This window comes from Drosophila guanche, unplaced genomic scaffold, assembly GCF_900245975.1.
Source record: "Drosophila guanche unplaced genomic scaffold, DGUA_6, whole genome shotgun sequence".
Taxonomy (NCBI): Eukaryota; Metazoa; Arthropoda; class Insecta; order Diptera; family Drosophilidae; genus Drosophila; species Drosophila guanche.
The window spans coordinates 5,213,258-5,235,911 of NW_022995743.1; the positions used below are offsets into that span (position 1 = coordinate 5,213,258).

Genomic DNA, 22,654 nt, shown 5'->3' on the forward strand with positions numbered 1-22,654 from the left:
TATAATGAGATGGAATGGCTGTTTTGGGTTTTCCTAGATCTTCTGGCCCTTATTTTTAGTTGGCATTACTAAAGGCATCCGGGGAAAAAAACCCCTTAAAGAAAACTGATCAACTATTGGCAAGGTGACGCCGCTTCTTCAGTTATGATGGTGACTCACCCGCGCCGTATAGGCATAGCCGGATATCTGTATGTTTTGACTTTTGTTGTGGCCCCGAATAGCTTTAAAGGCATTCCAGTGTAGACAGCGGTAAGTGTTGGACGCAAACGCTGAAAGTTTTCTCTTTCAAGTACAAACAATCTATTTTGTGATTACGCAGCCGGTACACCCACAAATAGTCAGCCATCATCAGACACAATGTTCGACTTTAATTTGGAATTTGCGCGTGGCGGTGCCCGATTCACCAATGAGCTGTTCCAGCTGCTGGCCGTAGGAGGCGTCAAGAAGAACATCGTTTTCTCGCCCTTCTCCATCCAAGCCTGCATTGCTCTCGCCTTTGCTGGTGCCCAGGGTGAGACTGCCGATGAGATCGCCAAGGCCTTGCACTTCGTGTCCAACTTCCCCCCAGAGGTGGCGCAAACCTTCCAGTTTGTGCTGGAGCAGTACAAGAATAGCAGCCTCCTGAGCGTCGCCAATAAGTTGTACGTGCAACAGGGCAAGCAGCTGAAGCAGTCCTATGAGGCGTCCATCAAGGAGCAGTACCACGCCGAGGCGGAGTCCATCAACTTTGCTCTCAGCGACGCAGCTGCTCAGGCTATCAACAGCTGGGTCAACGCCAAGACTGAGGGCAAGATAACTGATCTGGTTAGCGCCGACAGCTTCACGGACAACACGCGTCTTGTCCTTCTGAACGCGCTCCACTTCAAGGGCAGCTGGACCAACAAATTCAACGAGCTAGGCACCGCGGAGGACGATTTCTATGTTGGCGAAGAGGAGGCCGTTAAAGTTAATTACATGAATCAGAAGGCCAAATTCGGCTACGGCTTCTTTGAGGAGTTGGGCTGCACGGCACTGGATATGCCGTACAGCGACTCCGATTTGTCCATGTTTGTGCTGTTGCCACAGGAACGCACAGGCCTGAAGGCCTTGGCCGAAAAACTGAAGTCAGTGAACTTGGTCGATTTGGCCTCAAAACTGGACGTCGAGGAGGTGCAAGTAAAGTTCCCCAAATTCAAAGTTGACTACTCCATCGACCTGGTCGACAAACTGCAAGAGGTGAGTGTAGAAGAAGGAACCTAAATTTAGCCTGCTTTATGACACGTTGCTGCCTGCCGCGTTGCATTACGCCCCCAATCAATGGAATACTTTTGATGTATTGTATTTATGGAAGTCTTATCTCGCGAGAATATTTTTAGTAGCTTATCGGCTTAATAGTGTCTCAGATAACCTTCGATATTGTGATGATCAATACGAATTGACGCAGCCTGCGGCTCGTGTTTAAGATCATGTATCACCACACGATTCCATTAAATTATATAATAACTGCTGCAGTCGCAGGTGGACACACCTAGTCTATCTTATCGATCGCGTACCCTTTGCCGTGCGATGACCTCATTTTCATGAATACCTCTCGGTACATTTCAGCTTGGCGTCAAGAAAATGTTTACGGAGAGCGCAGAGTTTAACAATTTGCTGGAATCCCCCGAAGGCGTGTTTGTGTCAAAGGTATTGCACAAGGCCACAATTGAAGTCAATGAGGAGGGCACGGAGGCTGCTGCAGCCACTGGAATGATCATGATGACTCGCATGATGATGACATTCCCGTTGCAGTTCCAAGCGGATCGCCCGTTCCTGTACGTCATCTGGAACAAGAAGAACATCCTCTTCGCCGGTGCCTTTGTAAACGCACCAACTTCTTAGAACTTCATCTCTCATCATTAGTTTATGTTTTTATATGAAAAGTATTTTCGAAATAAACGACTCGCACATCGAAGGTTTCCTTTGGTATATATTTAGTACTGGAATTTTATTTATGCAGTTCAATAAAAAATATCATCTACAGAACACGATACACTTGGGAAAAACAATGCTCTTTGATAAGATATTCTAGGTATTTAAATATGTAAAAAGTAACGAGCAGATACAAATGATTGAATAAATCATTTCTGAAATATTAAAAATAAAGTGCCCATTAATCCCACCTATTGCACAAGAGTAACGATAATTTCTGCAAGCTGCCCTGTTCATCGGTAAATGTAATAAATAGTAGCTATATGATCTCAAGACGTAAAACGACAGAAATATATATACATCCGATCCGTTCTGATTTCTGAAAAGAAAAGTAGTTCTGTTGATGATATAATATCAAACAGATGAATGTTTTAGGGAGTCCAAAAAGATATCGATATATGGATATATCGCATTTAACATCCCTAATGGCCATTGTTTTTCGAGTTTCATCCGCAGCCACAGTGCAAAATAGGTTTATCAATTTAATTTAAGTGTTAAAGTAGTTGTAAAGAGTTTTTTAAAGTTCTGAATGAAAACGGCGTCACAGGAGCCAGTAGCAACCCTAATCAGTGGCGCCAAGCTTATTAGTACACCCAATAATTCTCTCCAAATCGATTGGAGGAGTGTTTGTTCCCAATAAAGTGCGTTCGTGTTTGGTTGCTGCAGAAGAGGAGAGGAGCGAATAAGGTACAAAAATACATTGCATTCATTGCCCACGGCGACAGAAGGTATGTTGTTGTTGTTGTTTTTGTTGTAGTAGAACTCTGCGCGCAGAAAGCGAATGCAAACTGTTATGCCATATGATCAGCGGCGTCTGCTTTCAATCAGCAGAGGGGTTCCGTTTGTTCTGAGTGTCTGTCGTTTGTCCTATTCCGATTCCGACTTCGAAATGAACAGTTCAATGCACGTTGAGAACGCAGTGGTCCTGTCTGGAACCTGATTTCGAAACCGATTCAAAAATGCAGCTGCATTTTATCCAATTTCAGCAGCAACATAACTACCTACAGAACTAGAAAAGTGCAACACAGATTGCAGTCTGCAAGATAGCTACACGTACATCGATCAATGGGCAGGGCATGGCAGGCAGGCGGGCAGCTATGAATGTTCTTATGCTTAAGAAAAGGTGGTTGCTTGACAGCGCCTCAACCACTGCCGCTACCACTATCTCCACCCCTAGCCCGACCCATGGCCCTAGCTGTAGCCTGTCACAATTTGATTTAGGCGCATCGTCGTTGGTGCCGTGGATGTAGCTGCATTTGCATGCATGCAGTGTCGATGCAGCTAATGGCTGCACGTTGTTTTTCATTCTTGCTGAAAGTCTGCACAATTGCCAAACAAAGAGACACCTCTCTCCCCTATGAAAACATTGCTTTGTCTCTGCCTCTGTGTGTGTATCTTATGGAAAATGTTACCTCTATTGCAGCTGCACTCGCTCATCCCGCTAGAATCGCTCTCCGAGGAGTCGAAAGAAGCCCAGCCCCAACATGCAGCACAATGTGCACGCGGCCAGACCAGCGCCCCACATACGCGCACATCACCACACGCACGGCCACACTCACATGCAGATGCATCCCAGCTTGGAGCAGCATCTGGCCGCCGCGGCATCAATGGCCGGTGCTCCCCAGATGCAGCCACAACAGCAGCCGACTCCACACCGCGATCATCATCATCCACGGTAAACCTAGGCAGGAATAGAAGAATATACCCAGCTAGAGTTCAAGTTGGCACTATCTGAGACGAGACCCAACCCTTGATTGGCCCCAGCATCGTGGCTGCTAGCCTTGCCTTGCCTTACCAGCGTGTCTAGGCTTTATGCGATGCGGCAATTATGTTAATTCCTGTCACTGACAATCGGTGTGAGACTCATCATCCCATTTTCTCAACTCATAAATTATAATTTCAGTGGCTCTTTGTTCTTTCGCGCTCAGCATGACTTCCGCTTGATAACGGGTTTGATCATGAGCAGGAGCAGCAGCAGCAGCAATAGCAACGACTGGGCTGCAATTATCCTTGACGTTCGTGAGGATCGTTCGGATTTCTTGGATCGCTTTCTGGTCTCCCTTCGTCTCTCTATTCTTTTGCAATCATATGTTTTGCCTCAACTTCCAATGAACTTTTCTTCGGCCTGCCTTTAGTTGCGTTTTGCCTGGCACTCGGATCGCTCATGAATTTACGGAAAACAACGCGTTAGTGGTCACAGTTCTTAGCGTACATTTCAGTACGTCATGAAATACGCAAGTCCATTTCGAGTAAGAGGTGAAAACAAGAGATGTTTAAGCAATAGAAAAGAGCGCTGTTCAGTGGAAATTTCGTTTAAGGAAAAATGCATAGTCCAATTCAACAGTTGGTTGTGGTTTCGATTCTGTAAACGGTTTATGGAATACATTTTAAAGATTCGAATTAATTTGTGAGTGACTCAAAAAGATTCCAGATGAATCCTATCTAAGGGTCATCTTCTGCATCCCGGCGTAGCTGATTTCTATCTCTAATTGTCCATATCAATGTTAATTTGAAGGCTTTTTTCTCTCCCAACTGATTTGGCGATTAAAAATTGCCGAAATTTGTACGTGTCTTGTGAAACTGATCGGCATAGTGTCTGTGTCTGTATGTGTGGTGGCAGTTAGGTCTCTGATTTGTGATGCTGAGACTGAGAGCGAGAGTGAGAGTGAGGCAAGGCCGTCCCTGGTGGCCCCTCAAATGCCCAATTGCGAAAGGATGTCAGGGTGTCGCGGTAGGTGCGTCTCAATTGAAACTGACAGTTGGCGAAAAATGACACGATGCGTAAGAGAATGCGGCTTTTGTGCTTTGTTAGGATTTTGTCCATTGTTCTGCCTCACCGCTGTTGTCTGTTGTCCTCTGTAGCAGCATCAGCAACAGCAACAACAGTGGAAAAGGGGCAGGGGTTGAACTGGGGTGCGGAGGCAGCGATCAGAAAAGGACGTTGGGTCGGCCTGCGTGTTGGTGTTTTTGTTTTTCCCAGATGTCAGTTGATGTACTTTTGTCCATCAGCATTCCTCATTGCCTCTCTAATCCTTTTGCCAAGCATTGTTTGCTGACTTAACCGCAAAGCCATCGCGCTCCATGCCCTCCAGGGCTCCATGGCCAGCTTCCCTCCTTCCTTCCATCCGATCGATTAACCGAGCTGCACTTTCTCTCTCGTTCGCAGCCTGAACCATCACCATCTGCACGCACAGCAGCAGCAGCAGCAGCAGACGCCGTCGAACCCTACCGCCGTTGCCGTGGCGGCTGGACCTGCCTATCATCACAACAGCAACATCAGCAGCAACAGCAGCAGCAACAACAACAACAATCAAATGCAAAAGATTCGACAGCAGCATCAGCATCTCAGCAGCAGCAACGGACACGTGGGTAAATGCCAGCAGCCTCCGCCGCAGGCCTACAACCCTCTGGCGGGCAATCCGGCAGCTCTCTCGTATAATCCGCTGCCGCCTCCACCGCCGCCGCACCACATGGCCGCCCACATCGGCGGCTATGCAGCCCACCCGCCACACTACTACCAAATGAGCCAGCCCAAGCCGCCCTCCAAGTACAACAACAACAACAACAACAACCCTGGCGGCCACTACATCGCCAATAGCGGCACCAGCAACGGTTATGGCTCCAAGGCCATCCTCCAGGCAACATATCGAAGTGCCAAAGTCGGGCCAGTCCTGGCCCCAGCCATGGTCCCGGAGGCTGTGGCAGTATCAGCCACCTCAGCACCATCTGCAGCAGCAGCGGAGCATCCAGAGTGTGTGAGCAGCAGCAACCTGCCGGTAGCCACGGAACCCACAGGTCTACAGGAGTTGCCACAATCGGATCTGGAGCCAATCACAACGGAGACGGCGGCGACAGCAGTAAATGAAGGCAGCAGCATAGAGCATATCGATGCTGCGGGCACGCTGTCCAACGAGGACGGCAGCTCGGGACGCAGTGGCAAGGACAAGACGCCCATGTGCCTGGTCAACGAGCTGGCCAGGTACAACAAGATCACGCACCAGTACCGGCTGACGGGAGAGCGGGGACCGGCCCATTGCAAGACCTTCACGGTAACCTTGAAGCTGGGCGACGAGGAGTACTCGGCGGACGGGTTCAAGATAAAGAAGGCCCAGCACATGGCCGCCTCCAGGGCCATCGAGGAGACCAAGTACAAGCACCCACCACCGAAGATACGCCGCAGCGAGGAAGCCAGCACCACACGCACCCACATCACACCCACCGTGGAGCTGAATGCGCTGGCCATGAAGCTGGGACAGCGCACCTACTACCTGCTGGACCCCACACAGATGCAGCCCATCGACCCGCTGCTGTCGTCGGAGTACGGAGGCGGCTCCCTGCTGCCCACACCGCCGCCAGGAATGCCCCAGCCTATGCCTCAGCCCCTTCCGCCTCCCTTTGCGCTGCGTCCTGCACGACATGGACACAGTTTTGTGCCCATTCAATCCCCGCCCATGCATCCACATGGCTTTTATGGCGGGCCCCAGCGGGCCTATGGCCCTAAATATGCATCCAGATATACGATGGTGCCGCCTCTAGGCCCGCACATGATCCACGGGCCCAACATGCCCTACGCTCCGATTCCGCCGACGCCCAGCAAGATCACCCTGTACGTGGGAAAGCAGAAGTTCGTGGGCATCGGGCGCACGCTGCAGCAGGCCAAGCACGATGCAGCGGCCAGGGCTCTTCAGGTGCTCAAGACGCAGGCCAGCTCGGCGTCAGAGGAGGCACTCGACGACTCCATGGATGAGGGCGACAAAAAGTCGCCAATCTCCCAGGTGCATGAGATCGGCATCAAGCGCAACATGACTGTGCACTTCAAAGTGCTGCGCGAGGATGGGCCTGCCCACATGAAGAACTTCATCACGGCCTGCGTCGTCGGCAGCATTGTCACCGAGGGCGAGGGCAACGGCAAGAAGGTGTCGAAGAAGCGGTCGGCCGAGAAGATGCTCACAGAACTGCAGAAGCTGCCGCCCCTCACGCCCACCAAGCAGACACCAGTCCGGCGCATCAAGGTGAAAACTCCAGGCAAAAATGGATCAGGCACAACGCTTTCGATATCGGATGTGGTATCCATGGCAAAGCCTGAACGGCGAAAGCGCCTCAATGTCGCCATCAGACCTGTGGAGCTGGACGATGCCGAGAATCCCATAACGAAGCTCATCCAGCTGCAGCAGACGCGCAAGGAGAAGGAGCCCATTTTCGAACTGATAGCCAAGAATGGCAACGAAGCCTCCAGGCGGCGAGAGTTCGTTATGGAGGTGTCGGCCAACGGAACCACAGCCCGAGGTACGGGCAGCAGCAAGAAGCTGGCCAAGCGCAGTGCAGCGCAGGGTAAGTTCATAGTTTTCTCTTTTCACCATCAATCGAATTACTTGAATGTCTCTGTTTGCAGCCCTGTTGGAATTACTGGAATCGGATGAGCACAGGAGCGGAGGAGTCCAGGAGTCTCAGGATTCCACGGATGGCAATGCAACTGAAGTAGCAACTGCCACAGCGACATCAGCACCAGTAATCGAAAGCACTGTAGACCCGGATATTCCCATGGTCTCAACGCCAGTGGGTCCCATGCCTGGCATCCTCATTCTGCGCCAGCACAAGAGACGTGAGTGTGCAATCTTTTATTACCGCTGGAAGCATAGATTCTAGACACTTTTCCTTGTCCAACAGCGCCTAAACGGAAGGTAGATCCCATGATTATTGTCAAGGACAGCGAAGAAGCCAAGGAGGAGGAGGACGCCAACAAGGAGACATCGACCACAACGACGGATGACAACAGCAGCGAGCCGCAGCCCATGGAGACAGCCCCAGAGAGTACGCTGAATACATCGACGGGCAGCAACACGAGTGGCGTGAGCAGCAATAGCAGCAATGCCGCTGCCAGCAGCAGTGCAGCCGCAGCCGTACACATGAAGGAGCAGCTCCTGTACCTAAGCAAATTGTTTGAATTTGAGGTATGAATAACCCAACGTAGGGACAAACGTAGGACAAGTATTAACTCAATCATTATGCAGGTGAACTTCTCGGACTATCCCAAGGGAAACCACAACGAGTTCCTCACCATTGTGACACTCTCAACGAACCCGCCGCAGATCTGCCATGGCGTTGGCAAGAGCTCCGACGAGTCGCAGAACGACGCTGCGCGCAATGCCTTAAAAATCCTCAGCGAACTGGGCCTCAACAATGCCAAGAAGTAAATCTAATCAATTGAAATTCATTTTTAACTGCAATTTTTGTTGTTGCTGCACATTTGCAAGGAGAGAAGCAAAACAAAAACGAAAAGAAATACCCGTCCACAAAGCAAACCTAAAATCCAAAAACCAAGCTGTGTGCAAATTCAAAAAAACACAAAAAAAAAGGAAAAAGAAAAACGAGGAAAACGAGAAACAATGCAAAAGAAAGCCAACCTTCTGAAATAGCAAATTATTAGTTAATACCTATTTATTTATTTATGTGCAACTTGTGCAAGCCAACTGGTGTTATTATTTTATTTATTTGTTGTTGAGAATTGATGAACGAAGCAAAGAACTGAATGTAACGAAATGTAACGAACAGAAACACTGAGCAGCCCAGAACGGATAGTCGTGCCCAATCGTCTATCCTCCGAGTTGAGAATTGAACAATAACTAGCCTTAGAGAGACCCAACCCCCTACTAAGTACTGTACGCACATGCACGTGCCTACAGTATGTAAACTTAAGATTAAAGCTGATGTTGAAGCCCACTTTACCACTTGAATTGAATTGATGAACAACGGATTATAGATACCCGAGTATCCGTTCGCTGCATGCGGCAGACGCTTTCAAAAATAACTTCAAAATGAGAAAACTGTTGGAGGATTTCCGTGGAGAGTGCCAGAGATTTCCCGCGGAAATGGGATAGAGAAGTTTTGATTTATTTTTCGAAGCACACCATCTACGTACCGCTTGTGGTCACATATGCTTGATGAAACTCGTCGAATAATGAATCTATTATACATTAATATATATCATAGTTAAGTAATAGTTCTAAGCATCGATAAATGGAGCGTCACATCCCCCATGCATGATGTCAACAATGTTAACAAATTTCAGGCAAACAATTCGACTTGCCAAATGCCAAGTCGATTTCGCAACTTGAATGTTAGATTGCTGGAATTTGTGGCTGGCAGCGCATGAGATGGACAGGATGGACGCTTGCGTTCAATCTTATCAAATAAAATACAATTTACATAATCGTTATAATTATAATTCTAAATGTTTAAATGGCCATTTTTGTAAATGTTCAGTTTTCGCAGCAACTGCCAGTGTAAGTGTGCGAGAGCCAAAAGCTGAACATCTTTATGAATAACGAATAGTGTTTGTGTTAGCCTCTTATATGTTTTTGTCCCCCATTATTCTTTGTTCATCTTTGTATTCGTTTTTAAATAGCTATACCATATCTTCTCTTTATACAAACGCCCCACCACATACATACATTGATGGAATTTCTGATAACCACAGTTTTAAATACTATGTCCCTGTCCCGTATCCTTGTAACGTAAACAGCAGCACCGGATTATTAAGCGTTAAGTTGCATTATGTAAAATGTATTTTGTCTAAGCAACCGCGTTAGCGAACTGTAACCGTGTGAAAGGTAGCGTCGAACCCAGTATTAAATGTATAGATAAACGATCAGCACACACTATTGGACCAGCAAGAGACATTGTGCTTCTCCAGTAATAAAACACACACACTACACACAAATTGTTCCATTTGTTGGAAGACTTTGCAAATAGAAAGGAAACATCACACATGACGAATATCATTGGAATGGTGGAATCCGCTTTGCAAATTCTTCACAAATTCGATTAGAATTATTAACTTTAAAGTGCGGTGTATTTAACACTAACAACAACGAGCATAGATCTGTTCATTAACACCAAATAAAGTAATCGCATGCGAATATGGAGAGAAGATAACACACATTTATTAGTCTTAAGCCTTTCCCCTTCCCTGCAAAACACTCCGACAGAGCAAAGTGTTAGTCTTGTCTTAATATTTGTAACGTGAGCGTACTTCTACATACAACCATGTTATATCATACAAACAACAATGAAACTATGTAAATGTAATTTCTTTAATAAACATTGAAATAAAGGTGGAACACGCTGTTTGATGGTGCAACGGGGAAATATATTCTCGATTGAATACTCGCTTTAGGTAGGCCACAACTTATTAACACTCACAGATATTCGAATAAGGCGTTCTCTCTGACTGACATTCGATGGCAGCCGAAGCTCGCATGGGACCCACAAATTTGACATTAATCATCGTCCAAATCAAAACTTAGATTTATGTGATTATAGGCACCGAAAAGAAGAAATTTATGGGCCCCGCCCCAGGCTCGTTTCAGCCCTGCCCTGTAGGGCCCTACGCTGAAACTATTTGTTGGAATAGGTGGTATAATATGCCAAAACAGCGTCGCCAGAAAACCCAAATGGGCATCTTATGTAAAAACTCATAAAAATTAGTGACAAATATACGTGTATTTTCTAAATTCACAACCAAAGTGATGGCGAGAGCATAGACATGTGAAATATATTTATAAACGTTTGTTAATTTGGCAAAAAACAGAAGACCATTTCGCAATCCCGAATCAAAGGCTGTAAACGATTTAAATACCCAAATCAAATCAGATTATAATACGCCGACAGCTGGAGCTCTGACTAATCGCTGACAGATGCTTATGCAAAATTTGGGTAAATGGCGGAAAATTTAATGGAGTGGGGAAGTGAATTCTGCATTGGGAGATACTTAATTAAAGTGCGCGCGTTGTGGGTTGTGGGTTGGGTTGGGTTGGGTTGGGTTGGGTGCGTCTGCAGGCTACTTCCCACTTTCTCCGCTGGCATCTCGGCTAGTTTGAGGCAATCGTGCGATTAAAACAAAAAGAAAAACACAAAATGCATAATAAATACATAAAATTAAATTAATGCCTCGCTTGCACACAACCTGCCTCAAGTTGCCACAAGTTCAGCTCCCTGCCCGGTAAAATCAAAGGGTTTCGGTCCAGGCCCATTCCCAATCCCATTGCCATTACCATTTGCATATGCTTTTCTTGCGGGAAGGGAGATTCGAGATGATGCGCGACCTGTGCTGCGCCATGCTCTGTGCCTCTGATTAATTTATGGCGCTGATAATAATCCGGCATCGGTAGTGGTAGCAGCAGCAGCAGCATCGCCGTGTGATTATGAAATCTCGCTTGCCAAAAGAAATCAATAATATGAGCAGCGTGGAAAGAAATGGAAGGGAATGGGATATGGGGTCCCCAAAGGGGAAGATGACCCACCAAAAATGAGTTGAAATTAACATGTGTTTGTCGGACGCCGGTGCCCCGGCATCTACGAATCTGCATATACCCGAGCGGGCATGTTGATGTGATGTAATAGGCGTTCGATTTAAATTTCGACTTTGATTTTTTTGGAATTTTCTGGCGGCTACGGAAATGGAACTCCGCCTGGTTCACAGAGATATTTTGGGCTCTGGCAATTAAGCGAATCAATGAAAGTAATTTGATTTAGAAATTAGGCATTTGCCTACACCTAATCAAGCATTTACTTACATAATTTTCAACACATTTATATGTGTATAAATTGGGGAATTTCATGGGGGGGAATTTCGCTGTCGAATGAAAGTGAAACCCGGCATTTCTTCAGCTTGATTATAACATTTCCAGGTGGAGTATCTCGGAGTGTGTTAATTTTGATTTATTTGAATACTCTCCACAAACATTTTGAGTAATGTGATGTTTAACATGCATTTAGAAGCAGACGCCCATCCGTCTTTGAGCATTCAGCATGGCGCTGCCTATTTGCCGCTGTGGGAGTTTGTTGGCTAATTTGTATGTTAAGCTCAGTGTTTAAGCGGGAAACAAATGATTGAAAGCAACTAATGATGATTACCGCTCCACTGTTCCACTGTTCCGTTGCGTGCACCCATGAATCGAACATTTATATAGTCGATATATGAAGATGTTCCCCAACTCGTAATCAAATTAAAGACTCGGTTTGATCATCACTGATGGATGTATGAACAGATGGTTGAATGAATACTTAGATGGATATGATTGTACTCTTCCTCTAAGCTTGTGTCAAAGGATTTGCATTCAATTAAAGTCGGATTAGGGGGAAATTCTAGTGTTAGTTGGCACGTGAGTAAGCGTTTCCCCAGTCAGAGACCTCACAGAAATATATATCACGTTCTTTGGGCCCTGAGTTGGCAAATTTAGTTTTAATAATAGTTTGCTGGCACATCTTTTCTTGACATGCACGATAGCCGACAATTAAGGCCAAAGCCCGAATGATGATACGCGGCGACTCGATAATTTATACTGCGACACGTGCAGGAAGTAAATATTGTCGATATTTGGCGCTTCTACGAACGCGGAGGGGCAGAGCCCGCATGTGCCGCAGGTGAAATAGCCAAAATCTGAATAGACTTCATATTTATAATATAAACAAAAAACACTGATGATAGATTGTGTGGTATAGTGGAGCATGATGAATGGCTAAAACAATTGGATTACTTCATTTATGGAGGAAAAACACTTGATCGAGCGAGCGACACAAAGGAAACACTTGGGAGCGAGCCCCAGACAAATTGCTTGCTTCATTTATTATGCCAAAATAATTGAAAGAATTTGGCTAGATGATTATTTCGATTGTCTCCCCCGCCAGCAGCACCCCCTCCTATACGTTTATCATCCATTGATTCAATCAACTGCTTTGCCCGGACAAGTGCCTGACTGCTTATTGGCTTTTCGAATCTTCGACTTGCATAATGATGATTATTCTCGTAGCAGTTGTTTTGCACAAGATCAAATGGGGATACGGGACTGCGAACTGCGAATGTGAATGTGAATGGGAATCTATAAATATGATTAGTCAAATTGATCGATGCCCGACAATGCCGAATGGCAGGCAGGCTTCTACTTTAGCTATCGATTTATAACTTTTTGTCTTTGCCTCGTCGGATTTGTCAAGAAATAACTAATTTGCCAATGAAAGAAACATATGAAGTGTCATGTTCGTAGATAACAGACAGGGCAACGGGCAACAAAAAAAACTAAAATTTAAGCCCATTCGTATGCAAAGAACTGACTGACACCGAGTAGCCAAATACTCTTGTGGTGAGATCTTTTGATCTTCTTTCCTCAAATGTTAAGAAGCTTTGGACTTCGCAACCATTCATTTAAATATTCATTTGTCTCTTGTCTATTTATACACTGAAAGACAGTCATAACTCTGTTTGATTCTTCACTTAAGAGAGAGTGAAATTGAATAAACATTTGACAAATATCTAGAAAAATCAGCCATGCCCTTTACGAGGGTGTGAGCCAATAGCAAATGTGGTGGTAATGATGGGTGATTTGGCCAAAAGGGAGATGTGCATAAATTAAAATCTTGTCTCTAGCCCCCACACCTTCTCTTTCTGTTTATGGTTGTATTTATTGATGCAGCATGCGACACTTATGCAACATCTGTACGATACAGAAAGAAAGGGAAACCCGATAGAGGCGTCTCGCCTATCTATAATACGAGTCTCGTTGCATGTTCAGCTGCTCCTTAAAGCGCTCGGGGGCCCAGGTACCAAAGATGGCCTCGCCCACGTCGAAGAACGCCTTGAAGAGCGCTGGGTAGTTAATGTGGGGTCTGTCCTCGTTGTCGTCCTCCAGGGGACTGGCGCAAGAGGGCTGCGCCAGCAGCAGGGCAGCACTGAGAGCCGCCGCAAGTGCAACAAGTGTCCAGGGAATCATTTCTGCTCGCAATCAACTGGTGATGCAATCATTCGCGTTGCACTTTTATATAGGCTTGTGGCAGTGGCACTGCCACTGAAAGCTGGCCTGACCCCATTCCGCTGTTGCCACAGTTGTTGCTGGCCAGGCCCGAATCGGTTGGGCTTGTAAACACGGTCGAGTAGCAGCCATGGCAAATATTTGGCCACTTGTTCGACACGTTTAGCGCAGAAAAAAAAGAATGCAAACTAAAGCGGATCAGGGGCAGATGCCGCAGCGAACAATTTTTCAGCATGTCCGTCCGCTTGTCCGCTTGTCCGCTTGTTGGATGGCGCTCAAAATCCAATTTGTAGAAGGCACAGCAGCACATTTGATATGCGTGGATCTGCATGGATCCGATGATCCACGCTCACATGACAACGCCAGCGCTGCCTCCATCCATCAATCATTTGGCCAAGACGCCAAGAAGCGCTTCAAGTGCAGCTGCTAAGCGCAGCGCTTAATGTTAATTGATCGAGCTTTTGTTTAATTAAAATTTTAGATTTGGGTCACACGATACTCAAACTTGGACTTGGCTCTAAATGCGGAAGTCAAAGCACCCCCTGCTCCCGCCAGTTCTTAGCCACTGCCAAGATTACCCAATAAATTATGCGGCATTCATATGACAGGAATCTAGGGGGAGCTTGAACCCGATCTGCCGCATTTTTCTGCCACTTTAGCCGTGTGAAAATCCAAACTGAACCCGAAACCGAAACCGAAATTAAATGAAAACGAAAGACAATTTTGGGTACAGTGAAAACACTTTAAAGGCGGACTACTGCCACTTCTATGTATATCTTTTTTCATAAAGGGATGACACTCCAATCTTTTCCCACATAGAAGCTCTTTCTCACAGCAGACTTAGCCCTAAATCTGCCCTTCTGTCGGGTGTTTACTGTGCTTTCATTTTCCATTCACACACACGCCCCTAAGCAAGACAGTTGACAGTGGGTTGGTGCCTTTCTTTTGTTGTTTTTGTTGAGTATTTTTTATAAATTCCAACTGTTACTGTTATGTAGGCTGGCCACAGCAGCATCATCATCATCATCATCATCATCATCATCATTGGCCGCAACAGCAGGTTGTCACCGGTTTCCCGGTTGGTACCGCAGCAACATCATACGCAATCGATCGGATCGGATCGGATCGGATCGGGTCTCTGCGTTTGTATCTGTGTATCTTCTTCAGCGTGTATTTCGGGGTATCTGACACTGACTGGCCGAGTCTGAATGTCTGGGTCTGGGCCTGGGTCTGCCACTGCCACTGCCACTCTTCGAACTCTTTTGTGGCCAAAATATTTCGATTATGTTTGAATGTTTGGGTTCAGTTCAAGATCGCGCCTCGAACGGTTCAGTTTAACCTGGCTCCGCACCGCTCAGTAGCCGGCTCCTTAGGCCCCAAACCACTTCGAGTAAAGGACATAGTCCCAATCGACCAACAGGATAATGCTTTAGCCTGACTTCAGTTTTGTGTTTTGTGAAGTTTCATACACTAAAAGTTATATTTCTGTGCCTCAAATAAACGAAATCACCCCATAGCTGTGCCAAATTGCGAATAATATATAAAGTTTGTCCCTTTGGAAACGTTTACTCGGAAATAATCAAGGTAAAAATGTGACTCCATGGTGTGTACCGTACCCCGAATAATCATCAAACGAACGATCAAACGATTAATCAAAACCAAATTACATGCCGACACCCCCACACAATCCTACGAGCAGATGATGCACTCCACTCCGCTCAAGTGGGAGTGATTTGGTAGATTTTTAGAACAACAAATAGAGCTATATACGGAGATAATTATAGGAAGATTAGAGCGCTAAAATATGGCAAAGAGTATGTGATTAATTTTAGTAATTAGTTATGGGATTTGAATGATTTAGGGATGAGTAATTTGGCTAGTCTTCTGGGAATACAGAATGCAGTTCTGAGTTACCTAGCTCCCTGGGATTATTGACTGGGAGTATTAGAAACAGAAATCTGAGAAGATTAAATTGAACAGCCAATTTGGCAAACATTTCCGCAACACACTTTAAAGTTGAAACATCTTGAGATGGGAATAAATATTGTAAATCAGCAACTGATATGTTTACACAGTAAATAGCAAAAGCCCTCCTCCAAACGGAATATCTAAGCGGATCTAAGAATGGAAGAGTTCACGGATCTCCCCAGAACATTGAGCACTTGAAGCTATTTGAAGTGGCTCACTCTGAGCTCGTGTTACGCACTCCGTTTGCGTCATCTGACCATAAGTAGAACCCAGAGACTCAGACTCACACTCAGACACAGACTCAGACCGAATTCCAATTCCATAGATGCGGGCACTTCAGATGAGTGAGTGACAGAGCAGTCGCGGTGGGGGTCAGCAGATCCTTCTACCTATTTCCATTCCATTGCGATTCCAGCCATCCATTCAGCTGGATGACACTCGAGAGTCAGGGGCTTGTCGGTGCCAAATAGCCAGCGATTTGCTATAATTAAATATCCGACTAGCGGGGGTAACCCATTCTCGTGATATCTGGCAAAGATTTACGGTTCGGCACCACAAAACGTGCTGCCAATTAATTTGCAGCCGCAGCCGCAGCAGCAGCAGCTCAAATCTCAGTCGCAGATCATAATAAAATATAAATATAAATATAATGATCCACGCACTTGAATTACAGCGAAAATGTATGTATATTCCATCTCATTGAAAATGCCTCTGATGAGTTTTATGTTTATGTTTATCCATTCTCTTTTTCTGTTGTTTTTTTGTGGTCTTTTGCTTTTCAATGCAAAGTCTGTTATCTAAAGTTTTCCTTCCCTACTGCGAAGTGTGGCTCCTCATCATCTTGTGCTCATCATTTGTCTGGCAGTTTTTAATTTTTTCTTTGATGGATCATTGAAAACAATGAGAAGTAAAACATTTTCTGACGATGCTTCCTCGTTGTCGGTGGCTGTCTGTTGTTTTTCGGGTTTGGGCTTTTTGGTTTTTGGTTTTTGGTTTTCGGTTTTGATTTTCTGTTTTGCGTTGCTCTTGATAATGACCCTGAAGCTGTCGAATTGTAAATGGTTTTTGTAATTTGAAAGTGGAAGTGGAAGCAGCTCTGGGCTGTCCAAAGATGAGTGCAGCACTTACCCAAGTCCCTGCCCCAAATGCATTCGATATTTGCATATTGGAGGAGTCGCTCAGTGGCGAACTGCGTTCCGCGCTTCTTCTGGCTTCTGTCTGTGGATCATTAAAATTCAATTAGATGTCGCTTAGATAGTCATTATGATGCCATATTTGAGAACTGAAGAGCTTACAGTTTGTTGACTCGCGGGAAGGTCATTGACTGTCCACCGACCACCACCAGCCTGCAATTATCCAAGCCATAATTATGATTTTCTAATTGTTACATCATTCATCTTGGACGTTATGTAAACGCAATCGTTCGATTGAGTTATCAATTCAAATTGATAGACAATTAAGTGCCGACTTGTGTGTCAGTCGAACACAAAGGTCCAACTTTGGTTCGCTCTCTAAAACCTGAAGAGTTTTTTCGCTTTGGTTTTCGCTCTCCATTGATTGCCTTCTGCACTTTATGGCATGGCATGGGGCATAGCCAAATCAATCATTGAGTGGCTGCTCAAGTGATTTGTTGCTTCCTTACACAGCCATACAGGCACATACTTAATGGTAATATTTCAGGGTAAAAACAACTGAAGAGCAAGTGCGCTCGCTTGCCAAAGTTCGTTGTCCAAGTCTTTCGTTTGAGCAGGCTTCAATATCCCTAGATATGTGGAGTACTTATCTGTATCTGTTGCTGTATCTGCATCAGCTGTCAGCACATTTCACATTGGGGCAAAACGTAATGGCATCAAATGACCTCAGCGGCTGTCCGATGCCAAGCAACCCATTGATAATTTATTGCTCAAATGCTTAACTGGAAGCGATTCAAATATTTGTTTGGGTGCTCAGTTTTGATTAGAGTTTGGTAATTCGAAATTAGTCACATTCTAATGCCGGGCCGAGTGTGATTGATAATGCTTGCTCATCCAGTTGATTGATGGAGCTGCTGGATTACCAGAGTGAAATGACCAACACTCGCACCTCAAAGCCAAAACCGACTCCAAATCGCTTGCCCAGCATTATCTCGAGGGAGATCGAAAGTGATGCCAAATCGATCATAAATATTCAAAGTATTCCGAGAGGCATAGCATCTAGATCGAACGAAAATCTACACAAATTTCAGGGTCAGTTCTTAGAGATCGTGATTCCTTTTATTGTTTTAGTTTATTTATCGTGCCCAAGTGTCATTTGATGCCGAATTTGTACCGTTGGTGGACCCACGCAACAGTGCCACACACAAGTCGCTGCACAGCTGGAAAAGGCATTTGTTTGGGGCGGCGAGTCGCTCGTTTTGGTTACGTGAGAGCGCGGACACGCCTCGACCCAATCCGTATGCTAATTAGATTAGTCGGCGGCTCGTGGTGGTCACTTACGTGGCCCCGGCCCGCTCTCATTCGTATGCAAATTGGACAGACATTTTAATCAATGAGTTTGCCCCGATTCATGGTTTATCAATCAGCCTAATGAATAACATTTAAGGTGTCGCAAGCGCCGGCTAATCCAAGCTCCACTTTCAGCATGCCGAGCTCCTGTCTCTGGACGGGGCTTCTCCTCCTGCTGCTGGCAGCGGCCGCGGCCCAGGGCCAGAGCGGAGAGCACTTCGAGGACGCGGACAAGTCCAGCGAGTACACGGACCAGCAGTTCGATCTGCGGCACACAATACCCGGCGAACCCGGCCTGGACTATCCCATCTTGAGTGCACCGCCCAAGACGAGTTTCGTGTGCAAGGGTCGCCATGAAGGCAAGTTCTATCTTCAGCAATCTCTCTGGATTGCCTTAGATTTATTGGTTTCGGTTGCTTTTTGCAGGCTACTATGCTGACGTAGAGAGCCGCTGCCAGGCATTCCGCATCTGCGCCCACACCGCGAGAACCCCTCAGGGCTTCGGCTTCCTCTGTCCCAATGGAACGCTCTTCAGCCAGAAGAACTTTGTGTGCGACTGGTACCGCAACGTGAACTGCGACGAGTCGGAGCGGTACTACGACATGAACGTGGACAACAGCGTTGGCAGCACACACCAAATGATGGAGCGCGTTCGCCACATGATGGAGTATCCCATGAAGACGATATCGAAGGCACTGCAACAGGCACAGGCACATCCGCAGCAGGTTCATTCCCAGCAGCAGCAGCAGCAGCAGCAGCAACAGCAGGACCACCATCATCAGCACCAGAGCCTCAGCAAAGATCTGAGCAGCGTCAGTGGAGTACTCACCCACCCGGAGGAGCCACAAATTGCAGCTGTAAGGGGAGAGGCTATCAAAAGTGAACCTCTTAATGCTGCAGGACTCCAGGATATTGCTCCCTCCGCTGCCACAGACGACGATAATGACGAGGGCATCTATGTAAACAGTCTGGGAGAGCTCTCCTCCGATCCGGGCATCCAGTTTGATCACACCAATGCCCACATCGTGGCCGAGTACCCGCGGGAGTATCACTTCCAGAAGCAGAAGAACTTTGCGGAGCGTGTCAATGCGGGACTGGAGCTCCAGGCCGACACAGAGTCCACCTCGAGCGAAGCTCTGGCCCCGGACTACATGAAGCACATACGCAGCAACCAGGACGAGGCCACGCAAGTGGATCTGGTGTCCAACATTAACAATCTGCTGGACGAGGTCTCCTCCGATGTGGATCCCGCCGTCTCTGGCTATCAGTCAATGGCTCCGACCAAGATCAAGCAGCCCTTTAGGTTCCTCAGTCGCGGTTTCGCCATGTACGGAGATGGCTCCAAGGGCAGCTCCTCCTCTGCCTATGTGTACAGCAAACCCAAACAGACGCCGGGCACAGTGAGATTTACGGTAAGCCGAAGATTAAGTCTGCGAACTATCTGGCAATATTCTTCGCTCTTTTTTCCATCTTCTTATTTCATTTCTCTCTCTTACTATCTATCTCTATTTCTCTCTCTCTCTCTCTCTCTATCTCTAACCATCTGTCTTTGATTGCTTTGCTACTCTATCAACTATTGCCTTCAACAATGCCTCATCCACATACACCTCAAACCACACAACAACACACAAACTACACCCAAAAGCCCAATGAGATACCCACCGAAGGTCCCAAATCCACTGAGCACAAACATACATTTGACAAAACCAGCAGCAGCACCACTCCAGCGACAACGGAGGAGACTCCTGCTCTGCTGATAGCACCCACTCTGCCCACATCGGAGGAGGCAGAAGGACTAGAGGAAGTTGAGACCACCACAGCGGCGGCAGAAGCCGCCTCCATCTCCACTTCCACCACTATCACTGTGCCACTTGCCCTGCTGGAACCACCACTGCTGGAGCCTGCTTTTGCCATTGAGTCCCTCGGCCAAGCAGCCGCCCTGACCGCCAGTCTGCCCCTCAGCGATGACGTGGCCCAAGGAGAGGAGAGTCCCGAAGCTGCCGATAAGACGAGCGTCCATCAGGAGGCTGCCAAGCTGCTGCTGGCTGGAGTGCAGCTGACTTCCCACGACGAGGAGACGCAGGTGCTCAGCACAAATGAGTTGACAGAGAGCAGCAGCACATCCACCACTAGCACCACTCCCGCAATGGTTACATCCACGGAAACAGTCACAGAGATCAGCAGCACCCAGGAGCGGATTCGTGGCTACCGGCGCTACGCTCAGAATCGCGGCAATTCCACTTTTAGACGCGCCAACGTTCGCCCGATGCCGGTGGTGCGCAGTACGACGAGCACCACCACACAACGAACCACCACGCCCACCCGCAGCTACCTGGAACGCCTGGCAGCCAGTCGCCAGCGATTGTCCCGCCTCTCGCTGGCCACCAGAAGCACAACCAAGGCACCGACGACCACAACCACGGCCTCCACAGAGGCAGCCACCAGCACCACAGCTTCCTCGCTGTCGTATGTGCACGGTGGGGCCGAGCAGGGACCGAGCAAGAAGCTTTCGGCTCGACACATTGATCGCGAGACGGGAAAGGCCAGCTGGGAGAGTGTCCACAGCAATCTGCAGAGGTTCCAAGTGCAGCGCGGGAATCGCATCTACACGCCGGCAACAAGAGCGACAGGAAGCAGCAGCGGCAGCGGCAGCAGCACCACCACCACCACCAGTACCAGCGCACCATCCACATCCACGACGAGAAGCTTTACCAGACACACGGCAGCAGCAGGATCGGTGAATCGTGGCAAGAATCGCTATTCGAACTACAAGACACAGGCGCCGGTTACGCGAACTCGTGGTACAACCACCGCGCGAGTGTACACCACCACAACATCCAGAACTACCTCCTCCCCAGCTTTGTCCACGCTGTCGCAGCAAATCTCCGCTCTGGCCTCGGGCTACAGCTACGCCAAGCCAGCAGCCAACGCACTCCAAACCCATAAACACACCCAAACACCACACACACTCGCATACGCCACACAAACAGTCAGCGACATTGCACCACACTCCTCTCAATCCATCACCTCGAGCCTCTCTCCCGCCTCTGCGTTCCTCTCCTTCGATAAGCTAACGCGCGCCATTGTTGACGACTCCGTCTTACAGAATTTCAAGAGTGTCCAGTCGAAGGCTGCAGCTCCAGCCCAGTCACAGTCACAGTCCCAGTCCCAGTCCCAGCAGTATCGTCCACTGGCCAAGTCCAACTCTGTGGGCAGCAGGAGCAGCAGCAGAAACAGCATTTCCTACAACAAACCCGCCACAGCACCAGGTGAGGAGTCCTCAAGTTGAGGCTATGCCTACGGTTTCATTTTCTCTTTCTCTTTCCGCTCCACAGCCATCTCCAGTCTGACTGTGCCGCAACGCCCCCCGCAGCTGCCACAGCCAGCGTTACCCACGCCACCCGGCATAGTGATTGTCCGCGCTGAGGGACAGCGGATTGCTCCGAACTCTGCCGGCAACATCATCGCCTCTCTGGCCACCCAGGCGCCAGCCAAGGCCACGCAGGGCAGCTCCTACGTCTCGCTGAACGACTTCTTTAGCAGCAAGTTTGGACAGGGCAACGCAAACAGTGTTGCAACGTTGCAACAGCAGCAGCAGCAGCAGTCACAGGTGCAGAGGCAGCCAGCACAGCAGCAACATCACGTGCAACAGCAGCAGCAGCGGCAGCATCATGTGCAACAAGTGCAGCAGCAGTTGCAGCGTCAGCAGCAGCCTCAGCAGCAATTAAACTACATCACGCAGCAGTACCAACAGCCACATCAAACGATTTACCAACCAAACATCTACCAGCAGCAGCAGCAGCAACAGCAAAATCCCTTCCTGCAACAGCAGCAACAGTTCCAGCAGCAGTCTCGTCCGTCTATACAAAGCAATCAGCAGCCTTACCTCACGCCCAACATATTCGTGCCGTACCAACAGCAGCAGCAGCAGCTGCCACAGTTTCCACCTCTGGCACCGCCAGTGACATCGAGTGGCTCAGTGCAGGGATCCTTTATAGGTGGCCGCCATGTCGATCATCTGAATGTGCAGCTGCCTGCGCTGACCAATGGCTTGATTCCGGGACTGCAGCTGGCCCAAAAGCGCAGCGACGTGTCGGCCCATCAGCTGCAGTTGACGGACAGGCATCCAGCCAGGTCGGGTTCGGGTTCGGGCAAGAGTAAGGAGCGTTTCTTCTATTCCGGACGCACCTCCTATCAGGTGCCACAGAGCAGTGTGGGTCGGCTGCCCAACGACATAACGCAGCAGCTGCGCGGACGCCTGCGACGCTACTAAAGTAGATTCCCCGCCACTAGCCCTACTTCTTAGCATAACTAAATTAATGAACTATTTATGCTTAAGCTAAGTTAAATACTTAATCTAGAGATCATTTGTTCAGTTCCATATTCTATCCTCTACGTATATTGTATATTTTTGCATATTTATTGAGAAATAAAAACAAAAAATTC

The 22,654-nt window shown here is 47.7% G+C and overlaps 4 protein-coding genes across 6 annotated transcripts in view; 3 read left to right on the forward strand and 1 right to left on the reverse strand.

Annotated features, from left to right (window-relative positions):
- LOC117592630 (maternal effect protein staufen-like) overlaps positions 1-10,070 on the forward strand; it is a 32,866-nt gene extending 22,796 nt beyond the window's left edge. The window contains exons 1-6 of one of the 3 annotated variants that reach the window (XM_034286567.1): positions 2,382-2,678; positions 3,374-3,625; positions 5,117-7,281; positions 7,343-7,552; positions 7,618-7,901; positions 7,962-10,070. In XM_034286567.1, coding sequence (XP_034142458.1) covers positions 3,435-3,625; positions 5,117-7,281; positions 7,343-7,552; positions 7,618-7,901; positions 7,962-8,144 — 3,033 coding nt within the window. In that variant the 5' untranslated portion in view covers positions 2,382-2,678; positions 3,374-3,434 and the 3' untranslated portion in view covers positions 8,145-10,070. Of the gene's footprint in view, positions 1-2,381; positions 2,679-3,373; positions 3,626-5,116; positions 7,282-7,342; positions 7,553-7,617; positions 7,902-7,961 lie in introns of those variants that run through there. The other 2 variants (XM_034286568.1, XM_034286566.1) reach the window with 2 other exon arrangements.
- On the forward strand, positions 21-1,951 carry LOC117592636 (serine protease inhibitor 42Dd). Its single transcript, XM_034286579.1, has 3 exons — positions 21-249; positions 320-1,215; positions 1,585-1,951. The coding sequence occupies exons 2-3, from the start codon at positions 358-360 to the stop codon at positions 1,858-1,860; spliced, it is 1,134 nt and encodes a 377-aa protein (XP_034142470.1). The 5' UTR covers positions 21-249; positions 320-357; the 3' UTR covers positions 1,861-1,951.
- Positions 10,071-13,283: 3,213 nt separating the features above from the next.
- On the reverse strand, positions 13,284-13,722 carry LOC117592648. The gene has a single exon (XM_034286592.1). The coding sequence runs from the start codon at positions 13,716-13,718 to the stop codon at positions 13,488-13,490; it is 231 nt and encodes a 76-aa protein (XP_034142483.1). The 5' UTR covers positions 13,719-13,722; the 3' UTR covers positions 13,284-13,487.
- Positions 13,723-15,122: 1,400 nt separating this feature from the next.
- Positions 15,123-22,509, forward strand: LOC117592649. The gene is made up of 5 exons (XM_034286593.1): positions 15,123-15,341; positions 18,344-18,567; positions 18,635-19,620; positions 19,854-21,477; positions 21,544-22,509. Exons 2-5 carry the CDS (start codon positions 18,345-18,347, stop codon positions 22,479-22,481), a joined length of 3,771 nt encoding a protein of 1,256 aa, XP_034142484.1. The 5' UTR covers positions 15,123-15,341; position 18,344; the 3' UTR covers positions 22,482-22,509.
- The last annotated feature ends 145 nt before the right edge of the window (positions 22,510-22,654 follow it).

Excerpts from the sequence above, each read along its gene's own strand:
- LOC117592636 (XM_034286579.1), top strand. The coding sequence starts at position 358 with ATGTTCGACTTTAATTTGGAATTTGCGCGTGGCGGTGCCCGATTCACC. Across the intron at positions 1,216-1,584 it reads TGGTCGACAAACTGCAAGAG|CTTGGCGTCAAGAAAATGTT; the intron begins GTGAGTGTAGAA and ends GGTACATTTCAG.
- LOC117592648 (XM_034286592.1), bottom strand. The coding sequence starts at position 13,718 with ATGATTCCCTGGACACTTGTTGCACTTGCGGCGGCTCTCAGTGCTGCC.
- LOC117592649 (XM_034286593.1), top strand. The coding sequence starts at position 18,345 with ATGCCGAGCTCCTGTCTCTGGACGGGGCTTCTCCTCCTGCTGCTGGCA. Across the intron at positions 18,568-18,634 it reads GTGCAAGGGTCGCCATGAAG|GCTACTATGCTGACGTAGAG; the intron begins GCAAGTTCTATC and ends TGCTTTTTGCAG. Across the intron at positions 21,478-21,543 it reads CAAACCCGCCACAGCACCAG|CCATCTCCAGTCTGACTGTG; the intron begins GTGAGGAGTCCT and ends TCCGCTCCACAG.